The following is a 23097-nucleotide window of genomic DNA, read 5'->3' on the forward strand; positions in this document are numbered from 1 at the left end:
TCATTTGAACAAGGCATCCTCACCTTTGTCAAACCCAGTCGAGCACTACGATATAAACTGTGTATAAAGTGGTCCAGTCGAGCACTACGATATAAACTGTGTATAAAGTGGTCCAGTCGAGCACTATGATATAAACTGTTTATAAAGTGGTCCAGTCGAGCACTACGATATAAACTGTTTATTAAGTGGTCCAGTCGAGACTATGATATCAACTATTTATAAAGTGGTCCAGTCGAGCACTACGATATCAACTGTGTATAAAGTGGTCCAGTCGAGCACTATGATATAAACTGTTTATCAAGTGGTCCAGTCGAGCACTATGATATAAACTGTTTATCAAGTGGTCCAGTCGAGACTACGATATCAACTGTGTATAAAGTGGTCCAGTCGAGCACTATGATATAAACTGTTTATCAAGTGGTCCAGTCGAGACTACGATATCAACTGTGTATAAAGTGGTCCAGTCGAGCACTATGATATAAACTGTTTATCAAGTGGTCCAGTCGAGACTACGATATAAACTGTGTATAAAGTGGTCCAGTCGAGCACTACGATATAAACTGTGTATAAAGTGGTCCAGTCGAGCACTATGATATAAACTGTGTATAAAGTGGTCCAGTCGAGCACTACGATATAAACTGTTTATAAAGTGGTCCAGTCGAGCACTACGATATAAACTGTGTATAAAGTGGTCCAGTCGAGCACTACGATATAAACTGTGTATAAAGTGGTCCAGTCGAGCACTATGATATAAACTGTTTATCAAGTGGTCCAGTCGAGACTACGATATAAACTGTGTATAAAGTGGTCCAGTCGAGCACTACGATATAAACTGTGTATAAAGTGGTCCAGTCGAGCACTATGATATAAACTGTGTATAAAGTGGTCCAGTCGAGCACTACGATATAAACTGTGTATAAAGTGGTCCAGTCGAGCACTACGATATCAACTGTTTATAAAGTGGTCCAGTCGAGCACTACGATATAAACTGTGTATAAAGTGGTCCAGTCGAGACTACGATATAAACTGTGTATAAAGTGGTCCAGTCGAGCACTACGATATAAACTGTTTATAAAGTGGTCCAGTCGAGCACTATGATATAAACTGTGTATAAAGTGGTCCAGTCGAGACTACGATATGAACTGTTTATAAAGTGGTCTTGCTGTAATCCATTTATTCACCTGATATACTCATGATCTCATTTCGAAATGGTCTGTTTGCTTCTGCGATAAGACGTCAAGCGTACTCGATGTTTGTGTATACCTGATGACTCCATTGTTATCACCCCAACTCTCATTATAAAGATGTAACTTAACCCAGAGTTTTGTATCTGTTGTCCACATTATCGTATCGTGATGGGCCCTTCAAATTGGATGCGTTTTCCTTTTTCTCTTAAAAACCCTTCCAAATATATACTACTGAAAATGTATCTCTCCCTTAGCGTGTAAGTAAAACATTTGTCCCGGTGAAATCTGCTATGGGTACAAATAATTGGAATGGTAGCAACGCGGCTACGACATGAAATTTTAGGGAAATGACAATTTAATGAATGACTTTGATCACAATGGTAAATGTATCTGACTGTCATCAAAAGTGATGGCTATCATTACTTATAAATGTTAGCTGAAGACATTAACAAAGAAAACAGAGGGTAAGTAAATTTGATACTGAAGTTCACCTACCCACATTGATTTGATATGGCTGTCAGTACTCTTACGGAATGTCTGAGATGTCCTTATATATGTATGTCCAAATCCCGTTTATAGTTCACGATGATGTTTTTTCTCCCATTTTCATAAACGATTAACTTGTCATGCATATTTCAGTGGAAGCAAGTCATTGTACATGCTGGTGTCATCGCGCTATCATCGACATTATTTGATCAGCCAATCAAAAGCGACGTTACAAACAGCGACGTCAATTTTTACGTGCTTGGCCTATAAGGTACTTTTTAAACCGGTTAAATTGCTTGGTACCAGGTTAAAAAAATCAAAAATAATAGCGAACAATGCAGAGACTTTTCCTGTATATCAAAATTTCATTTTGCTTGATGTCCACCTATCAGTATTAACATTGGCTCCATCTTAACTGACCTTGACACTATCATTAAAGAGATAATTAGCATCGTAACATAATTATTCTCCATATTGACATGTTTGTTGTGTGGAGGTCGAGCTCAAGTACAGTTTCAAAAAATATCAAGCCTTTTCGTCATCTCACAATGAGTTGATTATCATATCATGACTTCACATAGAGCAAAGGTCAGTTAGAACTCATTGGCAAGTAACCCTAGTGACTGGATTCCACCCTAGTGACTGGATTCCTCCCTAGTGACTGGATTCCACCCTAGTGACTAGATTCCTCCCTAGTGACTGGATTCCACCCTAGTGACTAGATTCCACCCTAGTGACTGGATTCCACCCTAGTGACTGGATTCCACCCCGCGAGAGTAACCCTAATGACTGGATTCCACCACGCCAGAGTAACCCTAGTGACTGGATTCTACCACGCCAGAGTAACCCTAGTGACTGGATTCCAACCCGCCAGAGTATTCCTAGTGACTGGATTCCACCACGCCAGAGTAACCCTAGTGACTGGATTCTACCACGCCAGAGTAACCCTAGTGACTGGATTCCACCCCGCCAGAGTAACCCTAATGACTGGATTCTACCCCGCCAGAGTAACCCTAGTGACTGGATTCTACCACGCCAGAGTAACCCTAGTGACTGGATTTCAACCCGCCAGAGTATTCCTAGTGACTGGATTCCACCACGCCAGAGTAACCCTAGTGACTGGATTCTACCACGCCAGAGTAACCCTAGTGACTGGATTCCAACCCGCCAGAGTATTCCTAGTGACTGGATTCCACCACGCCAGAGTAACCCTAGTGACTGGATTCTACCACGCCAGAGTAACCCTAGTGACTGGATTCCAACCCGCCAGAGTAACCCTAGTGACTGGATTCTACCCCGCCAGAGTAACCCTAGTGACTGGATTCTACCCCGCCAGAGTAACCCTAGTGACTGGATTCCACCACGCCAGAGTAACCCTAGTGACTGGATTCTACCACGCCAGAGTAACCCTAGTGACTGGATTCCACCCCGCCAGAGTAACCCTAGTGACTGGATTCTACCCCGCCAGAGTAACCCTAGTGACTGGATTCTACCCCGCCAGAGTAACCCTAGTGACTGGATTCCACCACGCCAGAGTAACCCTAGTGACTGGATTCTACCACGCCAGAGTAACCCTAGTGACTGGATTCCACCCCGCCAGAGTAACCCTAGTGACTGGATTCTACCCCGCCAGAGTAACCCTAGTGACTGGATTCTACCCCGCCAGAGTAACCCTAGTGACTGGATTCCACCACGCCAGAGTAACCCTAGTGACTGGATTCTACCCCGCCAGAGTAACCCTAGTGACTGGATTCCAACCCGCCAGAGTAACCCTAGTGACTGGATTCCAACCCGCCAGAGTAACCCTAGTGACTGGATTCTACCCCGCCAGAGTAACCCTAGTGACTGGATTCCACCCCGCCAGAGTAACCCTAGTGACTGTGTCTGCGTCTGTTTTCTATGGTATTCAGATTTTCGAATACTTAGAAGAACACGTTTATTAACATTGATACATCATATAAAAACAATCTACAACTTACTTGGTTTTTGTCGGTTTAATTGCTTTTTGTTAATTGATTTTCATGGTTCGACATTAGTTGGCAATTGGAAATTACTTTAATAATGTTCAGCTGTTATCGTTTTTCATGAAATCGAGTTTGAATCTTTTTCTCTAATCCTTTATCACAGGTAGATATCTCTAGACCAGTTCTAGTCGTTTTATCTAATTCTCACCATAGAAGTCATGTACGGGTCGTTTATCTAACATTACCTACAAGTCCGGATCACTAACTTCACTAACATGGTCAGACCATTGTTGACGAGTTCGGTTCACTAACTTCACTAACATGGTCAGATCATTGTTGACGAGTTCAGATCACTAACTTCTCTAACATGGTCAGACCATTGTTGACGAGTTCGGTTCACTAACGTCCCTAACATGGTCAGATCATTGGTGACGAGTTCAGATCACTAACTTCACTTACATGGTCAGACCATTGTTGACGAGTCCATCACTAGCTTCACTAACATGGTCAGATCATTGTTGACGAGTCCATCACTAACTTCCCTAACATGGTCAGACCATTGTTGACGAGTTCGGTTCACTAACGTCCCTAACATGGTCAGATCATTGTTGACGAGTTCAGATCACTAACTTCCCTAACATGGTCAGATCATTGTTGACGAGTTCAGATCACTAACTTCTCTAACATGGTCAGACCATTGTTGACGAGTTCAGATCACTTACTTCCCTAACATGGTCAGACCATTGTTGACGAGTTCAGATCACTAACTTCCCTAACATGGTCAGACCATTGTTGACGAGTTCGGATCACTAACGTCCCCAACATGGTCAGACCATTGTTGACGAGTTCGGATCACTAACGTCCCCAACATGGTCAGACCATTGTTGACGAGTTCGGATCACTAACTTCACTAACATGGTCAGATCACTGTTGACGAGTTCAGATCACTAACTTCATTAACATGGTCAGACCATTGTTGACGAGCTCGGATCACTAACTTCCCTTACATAGTCATAATCGGTATTTACGTCCGCTTCAGCAGTGTCTTTAATTAATGTTCATTACGTCATATTCCCCATTAACCAAATTGCCAACTTTGTCGTAGTCCGATATTTCCTGGTCACCTCCCCTATCAAACACGTCATAGACCTCAATATTCACGGTACCCTTTACATGATCATAGTCACCATTGGCACTATCCTCCAGCGGTTCAGCTCTATTTTTCGCGGTAACAAATGAATCGTAGTTGTTGTCTCCTGTACTGTTTGGTGTACAGTTCTGGTTAGTGTTAACATGTTCCTCCTCGTCAATATCTATCTCGTTATAGACACTATTACCGAGCTCATCCTCAATGTCCACTTCACTGTACCCATTCCCATCCTGTTGGGGGTCATTCCGAACCTGACGCATCTCTGATGGTGAAGTATACACATTTCTCATAGCCGGTAGACATTCAGTGGAAGCATTGTTGTCCATAACTAGTTCAGCTGATTTAGCTTTACGAGTGTTGACAACAAAAACACACACAGAAATAACAAGTAATACTAGAATGACAACCAGTACTATGGTGACGATTGCTGCTGTACTGATGGCACCGTCGTCTTCCTCCGTCGGTCTGACGTCAGCTGTTGTGTTACATTCATGGCCGGGGGTACAACCGTCGACTGGAATGGTTTGTGTACTGGATGTTAGTGTGGTGGGTGACAGTGTGGTGGGTGTCAGTGTTGTAGACGGAGGTATCAAAGAAGTGCCACCATTTATCACACATAACCTTGGGTACGAGTCATTACATCTCTTTATATTAAATCGGACTGACCCTCCTCCATCTTTCACCAACACACCACAAATCTCCACTGTGTTTGGGCGTTCGGTTACAAGCATGTGTTTTCTGAAGACGCTTGTCCAGTACAAAGTATTTCGATTTAAAGCAATACTGTTTTTTAAGTATGTTTCATTTGCGAAAAAGTACAAATCTCTTTGTACTCCTAAGGCCGCTGTCCACCAGTCAGATTTAGGGAATACGTGATTTTGTCTTCCCTCTTGCACCGATATATATCAAATCAAGGTCACAGCTTTCAGGCTGGACTCGTACATTCCGTCCTGTTGTATGATGTAGTGCCAAACAGTTGTACGGTCCACCACTAACCGTCTGTTCGATAGGACGATATTGGCAAAAACAACCGGAGTTCCGGTCCCCAAAATATTCACCACAAAATCCATTGTATTTAGGAAAACAGTTTTTAGTTGAACATAAGGTGGACCTTCTGTGATCATACTCCTCACAATAACAACACTTATTATACAATGAGAATAGTTGACTTGTTACAGTAATGATAACATTCCACGATAGGGTCCGTTCGTCCACTCAGTCTATGAACACATGGTCCGTCATGGAGGTGGGCTGTACACCCTTCAAAGTTAATCCACTGGGTATGTTCCACGTACACGCCGATCTGTACTGGTGACGTGGATATCAGTGTAGATTGAGGACCAACATACACTTTGTCGTTTAGAGTTAAAGTTTTGAAATCAGGTGGTACCCATAATTTACAGTTTTCACCTGGTTGTCCCAGAACCAATTCACATGATAGAGGCTTACATAACCACGATAACACGGCCAACAACAGTAAATCCGATACACACTCCATGTTTACGAGCCACAGTTAATATGAGATGGCGTTATAACTTTGATGATCATGTTTTTCATACATGACTAAGTCAAGTACATACCCATCTCTGTATTCCGCTATAATCAATTTCGTTTCCGTTTCACGGTATCATTCATAGTAACATACATCATGTAGTTTCCGTGTAATCTACTGTTATAACAATACAGAGACAAAAAGGTATATCGTTCGTGTGTCTCCCGGAACTGCCTCTTGAAGATGTCGCCGAGCGCCATGACACTTATAAGCTATATACATCGCACTGTAATTAGAGTTTGAGTGGGATAAGACCATCACTTTATCTGTCGGCGCCTTGGTATCCGGGATGTGATTCAAAGTTGATATTCAATCTGTGTTATATCAAAGAACAACCACCTGCCATAGCGTACATCTCTCGCACTCCTCAGACATATACCAGGGGCAAATTTGAGGAAATAACCAGGATACGCTAGGAAAATTACCGCCCCATTTAATTACGCTATTCAACGTACTGTTTTATTTTAGAGAAACTCCGTCCAGAATTGTCAAGTAATGTCCCCTTTCTCTCCTCCATTAACTTTGCTCGGGTGATAATGCTATATTTAGGTAAAAAGATCAGACATTACCTGACTTCCTGTAAGGTTACCTACGCCCTGAGAGATGTGTTCAAAGACAAAATTTTAAATGAATATGGTATACCTCCATATCTAGCTGTTAGTAACATGGAAAATGAAATTCTTGTACAGACTATGTTCAAAGGCAAAATCAAAGACTGTGTATTTGATAATGATGAGCATTGTAACTCATTTCAGAATGACTGTGCGTCATTCTTGTACATGGCTTCGAAAATATATTTCCAATAATGAAAGAAAATGTCTGTTATAAACGGAAATGAATAATGAACATTGATCTACAAACGTCTTTGTAAATAGTATTTATTACATTGTATTTGCACTCTCTTAAAAGAGGAATAAAAGAATATTGATTGATTGATGTCCCTAAATGTTAAATTAACACATCTGCTTCTAAAAATAGAAAGTGGAATTCCGGATGTATGGTCGGGCTAGTGGGACTCGGTGAGGGACTAAGTGGGGATTTTGATGACGCGTCAGGGCTTGGATTGTAAGGACAACATCCTACTTTATACCCTGTTTAGGACATCATACTATATACCATGTTTAGGACATCATACTATATACCCTGTTTAGGACATCATACTATATACCCTGTTTAGGACATCCTACTATATACCCTGTTTAGGACATCCTAGGGGATGGGGACCAAAAGACGAGAAAAGAAACAAGTAAAAGAAGAAGGTTGAAATCTGAACGGGGAGAGGGGTAACCTCGCGAGAAGAGCTAGGCATGGGGGCAAAAGCGCGGGTGTAATAAAGAGGGAGAAAGTATAGAAGGGAAAAGAAATAAATAGGGGGTGAGAAGGAAGGGAGATGGACGACGGACAAAAGTTTGGAGAAAAATACTAGGAAAGAGAAGATAGACAGTGGGGCAAACAGCTCGTAAAAGAACTAAATATGAGGAAAGAATAAAAGAAAAGGGGACAACGGAGGTTAATGAAAAATGGGATCCCCCATGATAAAGAAAGATGAGAAGAGAACGAGTCACCGCTGTTTTAGGACAATCCTAACTATATACCCTGTTTAGGACATCCTACTATATTCCCTGTTTAGGACATCCTACTATATACCCTGTTTAGGACATCCTACTATATACCCTGTTTAGGACATCATACTATATACCCTGTTTAGGACATCATACTATATACCCTGTTTAGGACATCCTACTATATACCCTGTTTAGGACATCATACTATATACCCTGTTTAGGACATCCTACTATATACCCTGTTTAGGACATCCTACTATATACCCTGTTTAGGACATCCTACTATATACCCTGTTTAGGACATCCTACTATATACCCTGTTTAGGACATCCTACTATATACCCTGTTTAGGACATCCTACTATATACCCTGTTTAGGACATCATACTATATACCCTGTTTAGGACATCCTACTATATACCCTGTTTAGGACATCATACTATATACCCTGTTTAGGACATCCTACTATATACCCTGTTTAGGACATCCTACTATATACCCTGTTTAGGACATCCTACTATATACCCTGTTTAGGACATCCTACTATATACCCTGTTTAGGACATCCTACTATATACCCTGTTTAGGACATCCTACTATATACCCTGTTTAGGACATCATACTATATACCCTGTTTAGGACATCCTACTATATACCCTGTTTAGGACATCATACTATATACCCTGTTTAGGACATCCTACTATATACCCTGTTTAGGACATCCTACTATATACCCTGTTTAGGACATCCTACTATATACCCTGTTTAGGACATCATACTATATACCCTGTTTAGGACATCATACTATATACCCTGTTTAGGACATCCTACTATATACCCTGTTTAGGACATCCTACTATATACCCTGTTTAGGACATCATACTATATACCCTGTTTAGGACATCCTACTATATACCCTGTTTAGGACATCCTACTATATACCCTGTTTAGGACATCCTACTATATACCCTGTTTAGGACATCATACTATATACCCTGTTTAGGACATCCTACTATATACCCTGTTTAGGACATCCTACTATATACCCTGTTTAGGACATCATACTATATACCCTGTTTAGGACATCCTACTATATACCCTGTTTAGGACATCCTACTATATACCCTGTTTAGGACATCCTACTATATACCCTGTTTAGGACATCCTACTATATACCCTGTTTAGGACATCATACTATATACCCTGTTTAGGACATCATACTATATACCATGTTTAGGACATCATACTATATACCCTGTTTAGGACATCATACTATATACCCTGTTTAGGACATCATACTATATACCCTGTTTAGGACATCCTACTATATACCCTGTTTAGGACATCCTACTATATACCCTGTTTAGGACATCATACTATATACCCTGTTTAGGACATCATACTATATACCCTGTTTAGGACATCATACTATATACCCTGTTTAGGACATCCTACTATATACCCTGTTTAGGACATCATACTATATACCCTGTTTAGGACATCCTACTATATACCCTGTTTAGGACATCATACTATATACCATGTTTAGGATATCATACTATATACCCTGTTTAGGATATCATACTATATACCCTGTTTAGGATATTATACTATATACCCTGTTTAGGACATCATACTATATACCCTGTTTAGGACATCCTCCTATATACCCTGTTTAGGACATCCTACTATATACCCTGTTTAGGACATCATACTATATACCCTGTTTAGGACATCCTACTATATACCCTGTTTAGGACATCCTACTATATACCCTGTTTAGGACATCCTACTATATACCCTGTTTAGGACATCATACCATATACCCTGTTTAGGACATCCTACTATATACCCTGTTTAGGACATCCTACTATATACCCTGTTTAGGACATCATACTATATACCCTGTTTAGGACATCATACTATATACCCTGTTTAGGACATCCTACTAAATACCTTGTTTAGGACATCCTACTATATACCCTGTTTAGGACATCATATTATATACCCTGTTTAGGACATCCTACTATATACCCTGTTTAGGACATCCTACTATATACCCTGTTTAGGACATCCTACTATATACCCTGTTTAGGACATCCTACTATATACCCTGTTTAGGACATCCTACTATATACCCTGTTTAGGACATCCTAATATATACCCTGTTTAGGACATCCTACTATATACCCTGTTTAGGACATCCTACTATATACCATGTTTAGGACAGCCCAAATATTTTGACCAAGTTACGATTCATTACATATCTATAGGGTTAAATAAAAAAGGGTTAAGACTAAATCATTCAACCTTGGCACAAGTGAATTCAACCTTGGTACAGATTCATTCACCCTAGATACAAATGATTGCAACCTAGGTGCAAATGTATCCGACCTATGTATACATGATTTTAACCTAGATATAAATGAATTTAACCAAGGTATAAATGAACCCAGCCTAAGTATAAATGATTTTAACCTAGATATAAATGAATTTAACCAAGGTATAAATGAACCCAGTCTAAGTATAAATTATTTTAACCTAGATATAAATGAATTTAACCAAGGTATATATGAATCCAGTCTAAGTATAAATTAACTTAACCAAGGTATAAATGAAGCCAACCTAGGTATAAATGAACTCAACCTAGGTACACATGAAGTTAACCTTCACATAGAAGCATCTGAATTCCAATTGTTATTGCCTTTTCAATCAATTTACCACGGTTAATGAACTAATCTTATCTTCCTAAGGGAATATATACCTAGGTGTTATTCTATTGTACCGAGATATACATGTACCTCGGTACAATTCAATAAGATAGAGATATCAATACTTATATTGACAAGTACCTAGTTTTTATTCTATTGTACCTATTTATGTAGGTTTAATCATTTGAATATAGAGACAAATATTGGATGGTATTAAAACGGTATCGTTTTTGTTTGTTTTTTTTGTTTTATTTTTTTTTTATATATTTTACAACAATTGTTATATCAACTTAAACGTATCACCATTGTTCCGTTCATCAAATCATAAACTGATGAGAAGGTCTTGTTTCGGAAGTTAGTCATTTATCAGGATGAAAAAAATGAAAGCCACCATTCCAAAAATCACAAAATATTTATTTATCATTGAATCCACGATGCAGGTACCCAAGTCTCTTCCGTCTCAACACAGTGAGCGACTTTCAACAGCTCATTCGTCGCTAGGTGAAGATTTTGATTAACAATTGAACAATCAAACAAGTAGCCGTAGCGGTCCTCCATTTTTTCACTGGCCTCGATAAGGTTTTCAAAGTCTTCATTCTGAAAGAAAGTACGGTATATATCAAACTATCTGTGATAGCGGTGACTGCCTAGCCTTCAAATTTTGGTCAATACGATGTTTCGTTATCACAAACTTGTTTGGTATTATTCCTGTTGTTAACACGTTAACTATGATTGTATGTCTTGAATTCCATTATTATTTTAACACATTAGAGTCAATCCTTTCTCTTTTATCCATTACTCCATTCCTTTATCTCATACCTATCCTAGATGTTCTAGTATGTGACAAGGGAAGCAGTAAGACACCAATAAAACGACAATAGGAGAGAAAGGACAGGAAAGAAATAGAAAAGGTTCTAAGTGTATTTGTCCACTAAAAAAAGAAAAAAACAAAACAACCCCCCCCCCCATCCCCCCCCAAAAACCCCCGATTAGTCAACCTTAAATCGCCTTCGACGAGCAATCTGTAGTAGATGGTGATAGGGGTAAGGATATCTATCGGTAACTTACACTACACAAACGGGTATCTCCGTCCTCCAGTGTAACCAGAGGATATCTATCGGTTACTTACACTACACAAACGGGTATCTCCGTCCTCCAGTGTAATGAGGTGATATCTATAGATAACATACACTACACAAACGGGTATCCCCGTCCTCCAGTGTAATCAGATGATATCTATCGGTAACTTACACTACACAAACGGGTATCCCCGTCCTCCAGTGTAATCAGAGGATATCTATCGGTAACTTACACTACACAAACGGGTATCTCCGTCCTCCAGTGTAATCAGAGGATATCTATAGGTAACTTACACTACACAAACGGGTATCTCCGTCCTCCAGTGTAACCAGAGGATATCTATCGGTAACTTACACTACACAAACGGGTATCTCCGTCCTCCAGTGTAACCAGAGGATATCTATCGGTAACTTACACTACACAAACGGGTATCTCCGTCCTCCAGTGTAATCAGAGGATATCTATCGGTAACTTACACTACACAAACGGGTATCTCCGTCCTCCAGTGTAATCAGAGGATATCTATCGGTAACTTACACTACACAAACGGGTATCTCCGTCCTCCAGTGTAATGCTAGCAGCTTGCTTTTGTCGAGTCTCTTTTAACTTCTCAAGGACGGGTGGTTTGATAAATATTATATAAGGCTTGATTTCGGCAGATCGCAGTGATTTGATTGCCTGAAAATATAATATAATTCTGATATATGGCTTGATTTAGGAAAATCATAGCAGATTATTTGTTTGAAATATACATATACAAATGACACATCTCTTGATGAATGAAAATATACAACATTAAATTTTAATTTTACCTGTACACTGACAGATTTTAATTACTTCAGTCCTAACATCACTTACCTGTACACTGTGACAGATTTTAATTACCTCAGTCCTAACATCACTTACCTGTACACTGTGACAGGTATTAGTTACCTGTACACTATGACAGGTATTAGTTACGTCAGTCCTAACATCACTCACCTGTACACTGTGACAGGTATTAGTTACCTCAGTACTGACATCACTTATCTGTACACTGTGACAGATATTAGTTACCTGTACACTGTGACAGGTATTAGTTACCTCAGTCCTAACATCACTTACCTGTACACTGTGACAGGTATTAGTTACCCCAGTCCTAACATCACTTACCTGTACACTATGACAGGTATTAGTTACCTGTACACTGTGACAGGTATTAGTTACCTGTACACTGTGACAGGTATTAGTTACCTCAGTCCTAACATCACTTACCTGTACACTGTGACAGGTATTAGTTACCTCAATACTGACATCACTTACCTGTACACTATGACAGGTATTAGTTACCTGTACACTGTGACAGGTATTAGTTACCTCAGTCCTAACATCACTCACCTGTACACTATGACAGTTATTAGTTACCTGTACACTGTGACACGTATTAGTTACCTCAGTCCTAACATCACTTACCTGTACACTGTGACAGGTATTAGTTACCTCAATACTGACATCACTCACCTGTATACTGTGACAGATATTAGTTACCCCAGTCCTAACATCACTTACCTGTACACTTGGACAGAGGATGCACATCTTGCCTCCCTGTATTGCTGATATGACAGTTTCTGTCCGAGTTCCGTATAGATTTCCCTTATACTCGCCGTGTTCCACATACCTACTGGCAAATACAACATCACGGTATAGTAATGACATTGGTAGGTATTTAAAAAGATAATATATACTTAAGTCGTCTGCCGTATTGATATCGTAGTTATTTATTGTTGTATAATTACCTACCTCATTAAATAGCTAGTTAATAATACAAAATTGCTGATCTAAATTGTATGATCATGTTTGCAAGTGTTTTTTTATCATTTAAAAAAAGTATTGAAGATAAACTCGAAGCATGTATTGATATTGATATTTTGTGGTATGGACAATTAATCACAGGTTCAAATTGAAAAACAAAAGTTTCACATTGGATAACGCAGCCGCCATTATTCAAGGCGAATCATATTGAGTAACCTGTAAGGTCACCCTTTTGAATCTTAATCTACAAAATAATGAACGACTGAAAAAAATTAGCTTGACGTCCATGATAACACGATGTCTATGGTAACATGACGTCATCGTAACATGACGTCAATGGTAACACGACGTCAATGGTAACACGACGTCAATGGTAACACGATGTCTATGGTATTATGACGTCAATGGTAACACGACGTCAATGGTAACACGATGTCTATGGTAACATGACGTCAATGGTAACACGACGTCAATGGTAACATGACGTCATCGTAACATGACGTCATTGTAACATGACGCCCATTGTAGCGCATGACATCAATGGTAATACGACGTCTATGGTAACATGACGTCATTGTAACATGACGTCATTGCAATATGGCACGACACGACATCCAAAGTACTATGACATCTATGGTAATATGATATCCATGGTAATATGACGTCTATGGTACATTGTAACATGGTGTCCATGGTAATATTACGTCCATGGTAACATTTGTCACTAATATAATTTTAGGCATGGCCTATGTGAGAGCGCAGCAATTCCGGTGCCCATGGAATTCGAGAAACAAGCACACATAATCTAGTGTACTAGAATAGTAAATCCCACGTTACAAAATGAATATATTGCCAACAGATCTATACACTGGTTTGTAATAAAGTATATATCAACAAGAATTATGATTTAGATAACTTACTACAAAAACTAATCGTAGAATAAGTCTTAAAATAGATTGATTAAGCGATGACAAGGTGACGGGACAGCAGATCTCGCAGATGAGCAGCAGACGACAACAAAAAAATTCGGAAGTCCTCTTTATTTTATGTGCTATATTTGGTAAACTTGTATGCAACTCGAACGGACCGGAGCTGCACTCGTAAAGCACCGGAAATATTTTCGTTGAAAATTATACCGTTACGTTTTGAATATAAAAAATTAAGAACTTGTTCGTGATAAATTTTATTTACAAATTCTAACTAGTGTGTAGTCAAACATTTGCATATTTTTAAAATCTTGATATTTTGTAATCTCCCGAGAATGTGACTTTGAATACAGTCTTGCGCAACACTGGATCTTGTCGTGACTTCCTGTTTCCGGTTACTGAGAAAGTTTTTGAACTCTAAGTATATTGGGGGGGGGGGGGGGGGGGGGGGGGGGGGGTGTTCCGAGACATTTCTACCATTAAGTTCGCTACGCGAACGGGCTTCGCCCGTTCGAGCTGCGCTCTCTATTATTTCTTTATTCATGATTAAGTCAACATTATATATTTGTGTTGGATCAGGATTCAGTCATCGTTATACCTTTGTGCAATAATGCCGCTCTCCATTTCCTGCCGAGATATAAAGTGATATTCCTTCCCCTCCTCCTCAAATGGCTTCCGCGTTCTGCTCGTGTCTGAAGACATATGAATATTAACATGACAACAAACACATTCCTATAATGACATAATTTCGATAATGTAATGTATACGTAATCTAATTATAGAACATCAAGGTGAAGCACACATAGAATTACAACCAACTAAACATATTTCCTTAAAAAATTCCCTTAACTTTCTTAAACGGTGTATATTTGATTTGGTATTGTTTAACGTCCTATCAACAGCTTTTGATATTCAAGGACAAAGCACTCTGTGGGTAAGCGCGTGTGTGGTTTGGGAGGCTGGGGTATGTTAGTGTCCGTGTGAAACCGCCAAAATATCTGCCGTCTTATTAAGCATAGTGCCAAAAACACCCAACAGGACACCTCAATCGGTCACTTTATACTGACAACAGGCGAGCCACTGTCAGATACTGGGTGTAGATTTCAGCTGTGATATCTGACTTGTTATCTGTGTCCGTACCAGTATAAACTGACAGGACACTGCCAATTGTAGCTTCCCATTCAGAACAATAACATCACTCTCGATTTCGAGTTGATAGTGGTACCGACGGAAGTATGTTATCCTCGTCTATCTTCATCCGGATATTCCTCAATATTGAGACCCTCGCTAGGAAAACTGTCTACCGTGCATGGTCCAATGGTTATATACCTTGAAGAACTGTTAGGACTTAACAACCGACGGGACCCTACAAAGTCACCACTACACACAGAACGGGACGTTGGAATGGTGTCAGGTTATAGAATATACATGGTCCGGTTTAGGCAGATTTAGATTATTACAAATACAGTTTTTTTTCGGGACCAAACTACATGACCGGTTTAAGCAAAGATCATGATTGGACAAAGCCCGGTTTAGACAGAGTCAACTGTATGCTGAGGTTCCATAATACGTTTTTCTTTATTCATAAACTATGTTATTGAATTTATAGAAAAAAAGGTTCTTTACTGGTGACAATGACGATTGGTTTATAATATCCCGTAATAGAACGTTAGGACGGTCACGAGTCGAATGTGACGTTCACAAGTCAAATAGGATGTCCACGAGTCCAATAGACTGTCTATGCTGTAATAACATGTCAGTTTACACTTCATATCAATGTTATACTTACAGGGGACTATGTCGGTAAAGTGGGATGGGTTGGATGCTATCAGCCGTCTTTTTAACTCATTTCTGCCGACATGGGTTGCACCTATTGAGGAAGGGAAATGTCCATTTACTCCAGATATAATAAAACAATAATATAAAGTGGTTAGGTTTATTATGATACAAGCATACAAGACACACTGAAATTCTCGTTTCCTAATTTCATATCTATTAATAAATCGGGCAACTTTTCGAATACTGAAAAAATCTGAATGACATAATTCACTCACCTGTATACTGTGACAGATATTAGTTACCCCAGTCCTAACATCACTTACCTGTACACTATGACAGGTATTAGTTACCTCAGTCCTAACATCACTTACCTGTACACTGTGACAGGTATTAGTTACCTCAGTCCTAACATCACTTACCTGTACACTATGACAGGTATTAGTTACCTCAGTCCTAACATCACTTACCTGTACACTTGGACAGAGGATGCACATCTTGCCTCCCTGTATTGCTGATATGACAGTTTCTGTCCGAGTTCCATATAGATTTCCCTTATACTCGCCGTGTTCCACATACCTACTGGCAAATACAACATCACGGTATAGTAATGACATTGGTGGGTATTTAAAAAGATAATATATACTTAAGTCGTCTGCCGTATTGATATCGTAGTTATTTATTGTTGTATAATTACCTACCTCATTAAATAGCTAGTTAATAATACAAAATTGCTGATCTAAATTATATGATCATGTTTGCAAGTGTGTTTTTTTTGATCATTTAAAAAAAAGTGTTGAAGATAAACTCGAAGCATATGTTAATATTGATATTTTATGGTAAGGACAATTAATGACAGGTTCAAATTGAAAAACAAAAGTTTCACATTGGATAACGCAGCCGCCATTATCCAAGGCGAATCATATTGAGTAACCTGTAAGGTCACCCTTTTGAATCTTAATCTACAAAATAATGAACGACTGAAAAAAATTAACTTGACGTCCATGGTAACACGATGTCTATGGTAACATGACGTCAATGGTAACACGACGTCAATGGTAACATGGCGTCATTGTAACATGACGTCAATGTAACATGACGCCCATTGTAGCGCATGACATCAATGGTAATACGACGTCTATGGTAACATGACGTCATTGCAACATGGCACGACACGACATCCAAAGTACTATGACATCTATGGTATTATGATATCCATGGTAATATGACGTCTATGGTACATTGTAACATGGTGTCCATGGTAATATTACGTCCATGGTAACATTTGTCACTAATATAATTTTAGGCATGGCCTATGTGAGAGCGCAGCAATCCCGGTGCCCATGGAATTCGAGAAACAAGCACACATAATCTAGTGTACTAGAATAGTAAATCCCATGTTACAAAATGAATATATTGCCAACAGATCTATACACTGGTTTGTAATAAAGTATATATCAACAAGAATTATGATTTAGATAACTTACTACAAAAACTAATCGTAGAATAAGTCTTAAAATAGACTGATTAAGCGATGACAAGGTGACGGGACAGCAGATCTCGCAGATGAGCAGCAGACGACAACAAAAAAATTCGGAAGTCCTCTTTATTTTATGTGCTATATTTGGTAAACTTGTATGCAACTCGAACGGACCGGAGCTGCACTCGTAAAGCACCGGAAATATTTTCGTTGAAAATTATACCGTTACGTTTTGAATATAAAAAATTAAGAACTTGTTCGTGATAAATTTTATTTACAAATTCTAACTAGTGTGTAGTCAAACATTTGCATATTTTTAAAATCTTGATATTTTGTAATCTCCCGTGAATGTGACTTTGAATACAGTCTTGCGCAACACTGGATCTTGTCGTGACTTCCTGTTTCCGGTTACTGAGAAAGTTTTTGAACTCTAAGTATATTGGGGGGGGGGGGGGGGGGGGGGGGGGGGGGGGGGGTTTCCGAGACATCTCTACCATTAAGTTCGCTACGCGAACGGGCTTCGCCCGTTCGACTGCGCTCTCTATTATTTCTTTATTTATGATTAAGTCAACATTATATATTTGTGTTGGATCAGGATTCAGTCATCGTTATACCTTTGTGCAATAATGCCGCTCTCCATTTCCTGCCGAGATATAAAGTGATATTCCTTCCCCTCCTCCTCAAATGGCTTCCGCGTTCTGCTCGTGTCTGAAGACATATGAATATTAACATGACTACAAACACATTCCTATAATGACATAATTTCGATAATGTAATGTATACGTAATCTAATTATAGAACATCAAGGTGAAGCACACAGAGAATTACAACCAACGAAACATATTTCCTTAAAAAAATTCCCTTAACTTTCTTAAACCGTGTATATTTGATTTTGTATTGTTTAACGTCCTATCAACAGCTTTGGATATTCAAGGACAAAGCACTCTGTGGGTAAGCGCGTGTGTGTTTTGGGAGGCTGGGGTATGTTAGTGTCCGCGTGAAAGCGCCAAAATATCTGCCGTCTTATTAAGCATAGTGCCAAAAACACCCAACAGGACACCTCAATCGGTCACATTATACTGACAACAGGCGAACCACTCTCAGATACTGGGTGTAGATTTCAGTTGTGATATCTGACTTGTTATCTGTGTCCGTACCAGCATAAACTGACAGGACACTGCCAATTGTAGCTTCCCATTCAGAACAATAACATCACTCTCGATTTCGAGTTGATAGTGATACCGACGGAAATATGTTATCCTCATCTATCTTCATCCGGATATTCCTCAATATTGAGACCCTCGCTAGGAAAACTGTCTACCGTGCATGGTCCAATGGTTATATACCTTGAAGAACTGTTAGGACTTAACAACCGATGGGACCCTACAAAGTCACCACTACACACAGAACGGGACGTTGGAATGGTGTCAGGTTATAGAATATACATGGTCCGGTTTAGGCAGATTTAGATTATTACAAATAAAGTTTTTTTTCGGGACCAAGCTATATGACCGGTTTAAGCAAAGATCATGATTGGACAAAGCCCGGTTTAGACAGAGTCAACTGTATGCTGAGGTTCCATAATACGTTTTTCTTTATTCATAAATTATGTTATTGAATTTATAGAAAAAAGGTTCTTTACTGGTGACAATGACGATTGGTTTATAATATCCCGTAATAGAACGTTAGGACGGTCACGAGTCGAATGTGACGTTCACAAGTCAAATAGGATGTCCACGAGTCCAATAGACTGTCTATGCTGTAATAACATGTCAGTTTACACTTCATATCAATGTTATACTCACAGGGGACTATGTCGGTAAAGTGGGATGGGTTGGATGCTATCAGCCGTCTTTTTAACTCATTTCTGCCGACATGGGTTGCACCTATTGAGGAAGGGAAATGTCCATTTACTCAAGATATAGTAAAACAATAATATAAAGTGGTTATGTTTATTATGATACAAGAATACAACAAAAACTGAAATTCTCGTTTCCTAATTTCATATCTATTAATAAATCGGGCAGCTTTTCGAATACTGAAAAAATCTGAATGACATAATTGTTTGCCATTATCAGTTACTTACCGACGAGTTATAACACCTAACCGACGAGTAATAACACCTTACCGACGAGTTATAACACCTTACCGACGAGTTATAACACCTTACCGACGGGTTATAACACCTTACCGACGAGTTATAACACCTTACCGACGAGTTATAACAGCTAACCGACGAGTTATAACACCTTACCGACGAGTTATAACACCTTACCGACGAGTTATAACACCTTACCGACGGGTTATAACACCGTACCGACGAGTTATAACACCTTACAGACGAGTTATAACACCTTACCGACGGGTTATAACACCGTACCGACGAGTTATAACATCTTACCGACGAGTTATAACACCTTACCGACGAGTTATATCACCTTACCGACGGGTTATAACACCTTACAGACGAGTTATAACACCTTACCGACGGGTTATAACACCTTACCGACGAGTTATAACACCTTACCGACGTGTTATAACACCTTACCGACGGGTTATAACACCTTACCGACGAGTTATAACACCTTACCGACGAGTTATAACACCTTACCGACGGGTTATATCACCTAACCGACGAGTTATAACACCTAACCGACGAGATATAACACCTTACCGACGAGTTATAACACCTTACCGACGAGTTATAACACCTTACCGACGGGTTATAACACCTTACCGACGGGTTATAACACCTTACCGACGGGTTATAACACCTTACCGACGAGTTATAACACCTTACCGACGAGTTATAACATCTTACCAACGGGTTATAACACCTTACCGACGAGTTATAACACCTAACCGACGAGTTATAACACCTTACCGACGAGTTATAACACCTTACCGACGAGTTATAACACCTTACCGACGAGTTATAACACCTTACCGACGGGTTTTACCGACGGGTTATATCACCTTACCGACGGGTTATAACACCTTACCGACGGGTTATATCACCTTACCGACGAGTTATAACACCTTACCGAAGGGTTATATCACCTTACCGAAGGGTTATATCACCTTACCGACGGGTTATAACACCTTACCGACGAGTTATAACACCTTACCGACGAGTTATAACACCTTACCGACGAGTAATAACACCTTACCGACGGGTTATATCACCTTACCGACGGGTTATAACACCTTACCGACGAGTTATAACACCTTACCGACGAGTTATAACACCTTACAGACGAGTTATAACACATAACCGACAAGTTATAACACCTTACCGACGAGTTATTACACCTTACCGACGGGTTATAACACCTTACCGACGGGTTATAACACCTTACAGACGAGTTATAACATCTTACCGACGGGTTATAACACCTTACCGACGGGTTATATCACCTTACCGACGAGTTATAACACCTTACCGACAAGTTATAACACCTTACCGACGAGTTATAACACCTTACCGACGAGTTATATTACCTTACCGACGGGTTATAACACCTTACCGACGAGTTATAACACCTTACCGACGAGTTATAACACCTTACCGACAAGTTATAACACCTTACCGACGAGTTATAACACCTTACAGACGAGTTATAACACATTACAGACGAGTTATATCACCTTACCGACGAGTTATAACACCTTACCGACGAGTTATAACACCTTACAGACCAGTTATAACACCTTACCGACGAGTTATAACACCTTACCGACGAGTTATATCACCTTACCGACGGGTTATAACACCTTACCGACAAGTTAAAACACCTTACCGACGGGTTATAATACCTTACCGACGAGTTATAACACCTTACCGACGGGTTATAACACCTTACCGATGAGTTATAACACATTACCGACGAGTTATAACACCTTACTGACGGGTTATAACACCTTACCGACGAGTTATAACACCTTACCGACGAGTTATAACACCTTAACGACGAGTTATAACACCTTACCGACGGGTTATAACACCTTACTGACGAGATATAACACCTTACCGACGTGTTATAACACCTTACTGACGGGTTATAACACCTTACCGACGGGTTATAACACCTTACTGACGGGTTATAACACCTTACCGACGAGTTATAACACCTTAACGACGAGTTATAACACCTTACCGACGGGTTATAACACCTTAACGACGAGTTATAACACCTTACCGACGAGTTATAACATCTTACCGACGAGTTATAACACCTTACCGACGAGATATAACACCTTACGGAGGAGTTTATAACACCTTACAGACGAGTTATAACACCTTATCGACGAGTTATAACACCTTACCGACGAGTTATAACACCTTACCGACGAGTTATAACATCTAACCAAAGAGTTATAACATCTAACCGACGAGTTATAACACCTTACTGACGAGTTATAACACCTTACCGACGGGTTATAACACCTTACCGACGAGTTATAACACCTTACCGACGAGTTATAACACTTTACCGACGAGTTATAACACATTACCGACAGGTTATAACACTTTATCCGACGAGTTATAACACCTTAACCGACGAGTTATAACACCTTACCGACGAGTTATAACACCTTACCGACGAGTTATAACATCCTTAACCGACGAGTTATAACATCTAACCGACGAGTTATAACACCTTACGACGAGTTATAACACCTTACCGACGAGTTATAACACCTTACCGACGAGTTATAACACCTTGACCGACGAGTTATAACACTTATCGACGAGTTATAACACCTTATCGACGAGTTATAACACCTTACCGACGAGTTATAACACTTTATCGACGGGTTATAACACCTTACCGACGAGTTATAACATCTTACTGACGAGTTATAACACCTTACCGACGAGTTATAACACCTTACCGACGAGTTATATCACCTTACCGACGGGTTATAACACCTTACCGACGAGTTATATACCTTACAGACGAGTTATAACACCTTACCGACGAGTTATAACACCTTACTGACAAGTTATAACACCTTACCGACGGGTTATAACACCTTACCGACGGGTTATATCACCTTACCGACGAGTTATAACATCTTACCGACGAGTTATAACACCTTACCGACGGGTTATAACACCTTACCGACGGCTTATATCACCTTACCGACAAGTTATAACACCTTACCGACGAGTTATAACACCTTTTCGACGAGTTATAACATCTAACCGACGAGTTATAACACCTTACCGACGTGTTATAACACTTTACAGACGGGTTATAACACTTTACCGACGAGTTATAACACATTACCGACGAGTTATAACACCTTACCGACGAGTTATAACACCTTACAGACCAGTTATAACACCTTACCGACGAGTTATAACACCTTACCGACGAGTTATAACACCTACCGACGAGTTATAACACCTTACCGACGAGTTATA

General features: G+C 39.7%; 2 protein-coding genes across 2 annotated transcripts in view; one reads left to right on the forward strand and one right to left on the reverse strand.

The window, feature by feature from the left end:
- The first annotated feature begins 1616 nt into the window (after positions 1 to 1616).
- LOC117318023 (sporozoite surface protein 2-like) lies at positions 1617 to 3732 on the forward strand. Its single transcript, XM_033872999.1, has 3 exons — positions 1617 to 1651; positions 2427 to 3538; positions 3710 to 3732. Exons 1-3 carry the CDS (start codon positions 1617 to 1619, stop codon positions 3730 to 3732), a joined length of 1170 nt encoding a protein of 389 aa, XP_033728890.1.
- A 7279-nt stretch (positions 3733 to 11011) lies between these two features.
- The window catches only part of LOC117318024 (MAGUK p55 subfamily member 7-like), a 200582-nt gene continuing 188496 nt past the window's right edge, over positions 11012 to 23097 (reverse strand). The window contains exons 19-27 of the mRNA XM_033873000.1: positions 19472 to 19552; positions 18281 to 18374; positions 16657 to 16765; positions 16561 to 16567; positions 16200 to 16307; positions 15009 to 15102; positions 13242 to 13353; positions 12231 to 12371; positions 11012 to 11210 (exon numbers count right to left, since the gene is read on the reverse strand). Of these exons, the coding sequence (XP_033728891.1) occupies positions 11034 to 11210; positions 12231 to 12371; positions 13242 to 13353; positions 15009 to 15102; positions 16200 to 16307; positions 16561 to 16567; positions 16657 to 16765; positions 18281 to 18374; positions 19472 to 19552 (923 nt within the window). The 3' untranslated portion in view covers positions 11012 to 11033. The remainder of the gene's footprint in view (positions 11211 to 12230; positions 12372 to 13241; positions 13354 to 15008; positions 15103 to 16199; positions 16308 to 16560; positions 16568 to 16656; positions 16766 to 18280; positions 18375 to 19471; positions 19553 to 23097) is intronic.

This window comes from Pecten maximus, chromosome 19 (assembly GCF_902652985.1).
Source record: "Pecten maximus chromosome 19, xPecMax1.1, whole genome shotgun sequence".
In the NCBI taxonomy this organism is placed as follows: Eukaryota; Metazoa; Mollusca; class Bivalvia; order Pectinida; family Pectinidae; genus Pecten; species Pecten maximus.

Excerpts from the sequence above, each read along its gene's own strand:
- LOC117318023 (XM_033872999.1), top strand. The coding sequence starts at position 1,617 with ATGTTAGCTGAAGACATTAACAAAGAAAACAGAGG. Across the intron at positions 1,652-2,426 it reads ATTAACAAAGAAAACAGAGG|TGACTGGATTCCACCCCGCG; the intron begins GTAAGTAAATTT and ends ATTCCACCCTAG. Across the intron at positions 3,539-3,709 it reads CTGGATTCCACCCCGCCAGA|TTGGCAATTGGAAATTACTT; the intron begins GTAACCCTAGTG and ends GTTCGACATTAG.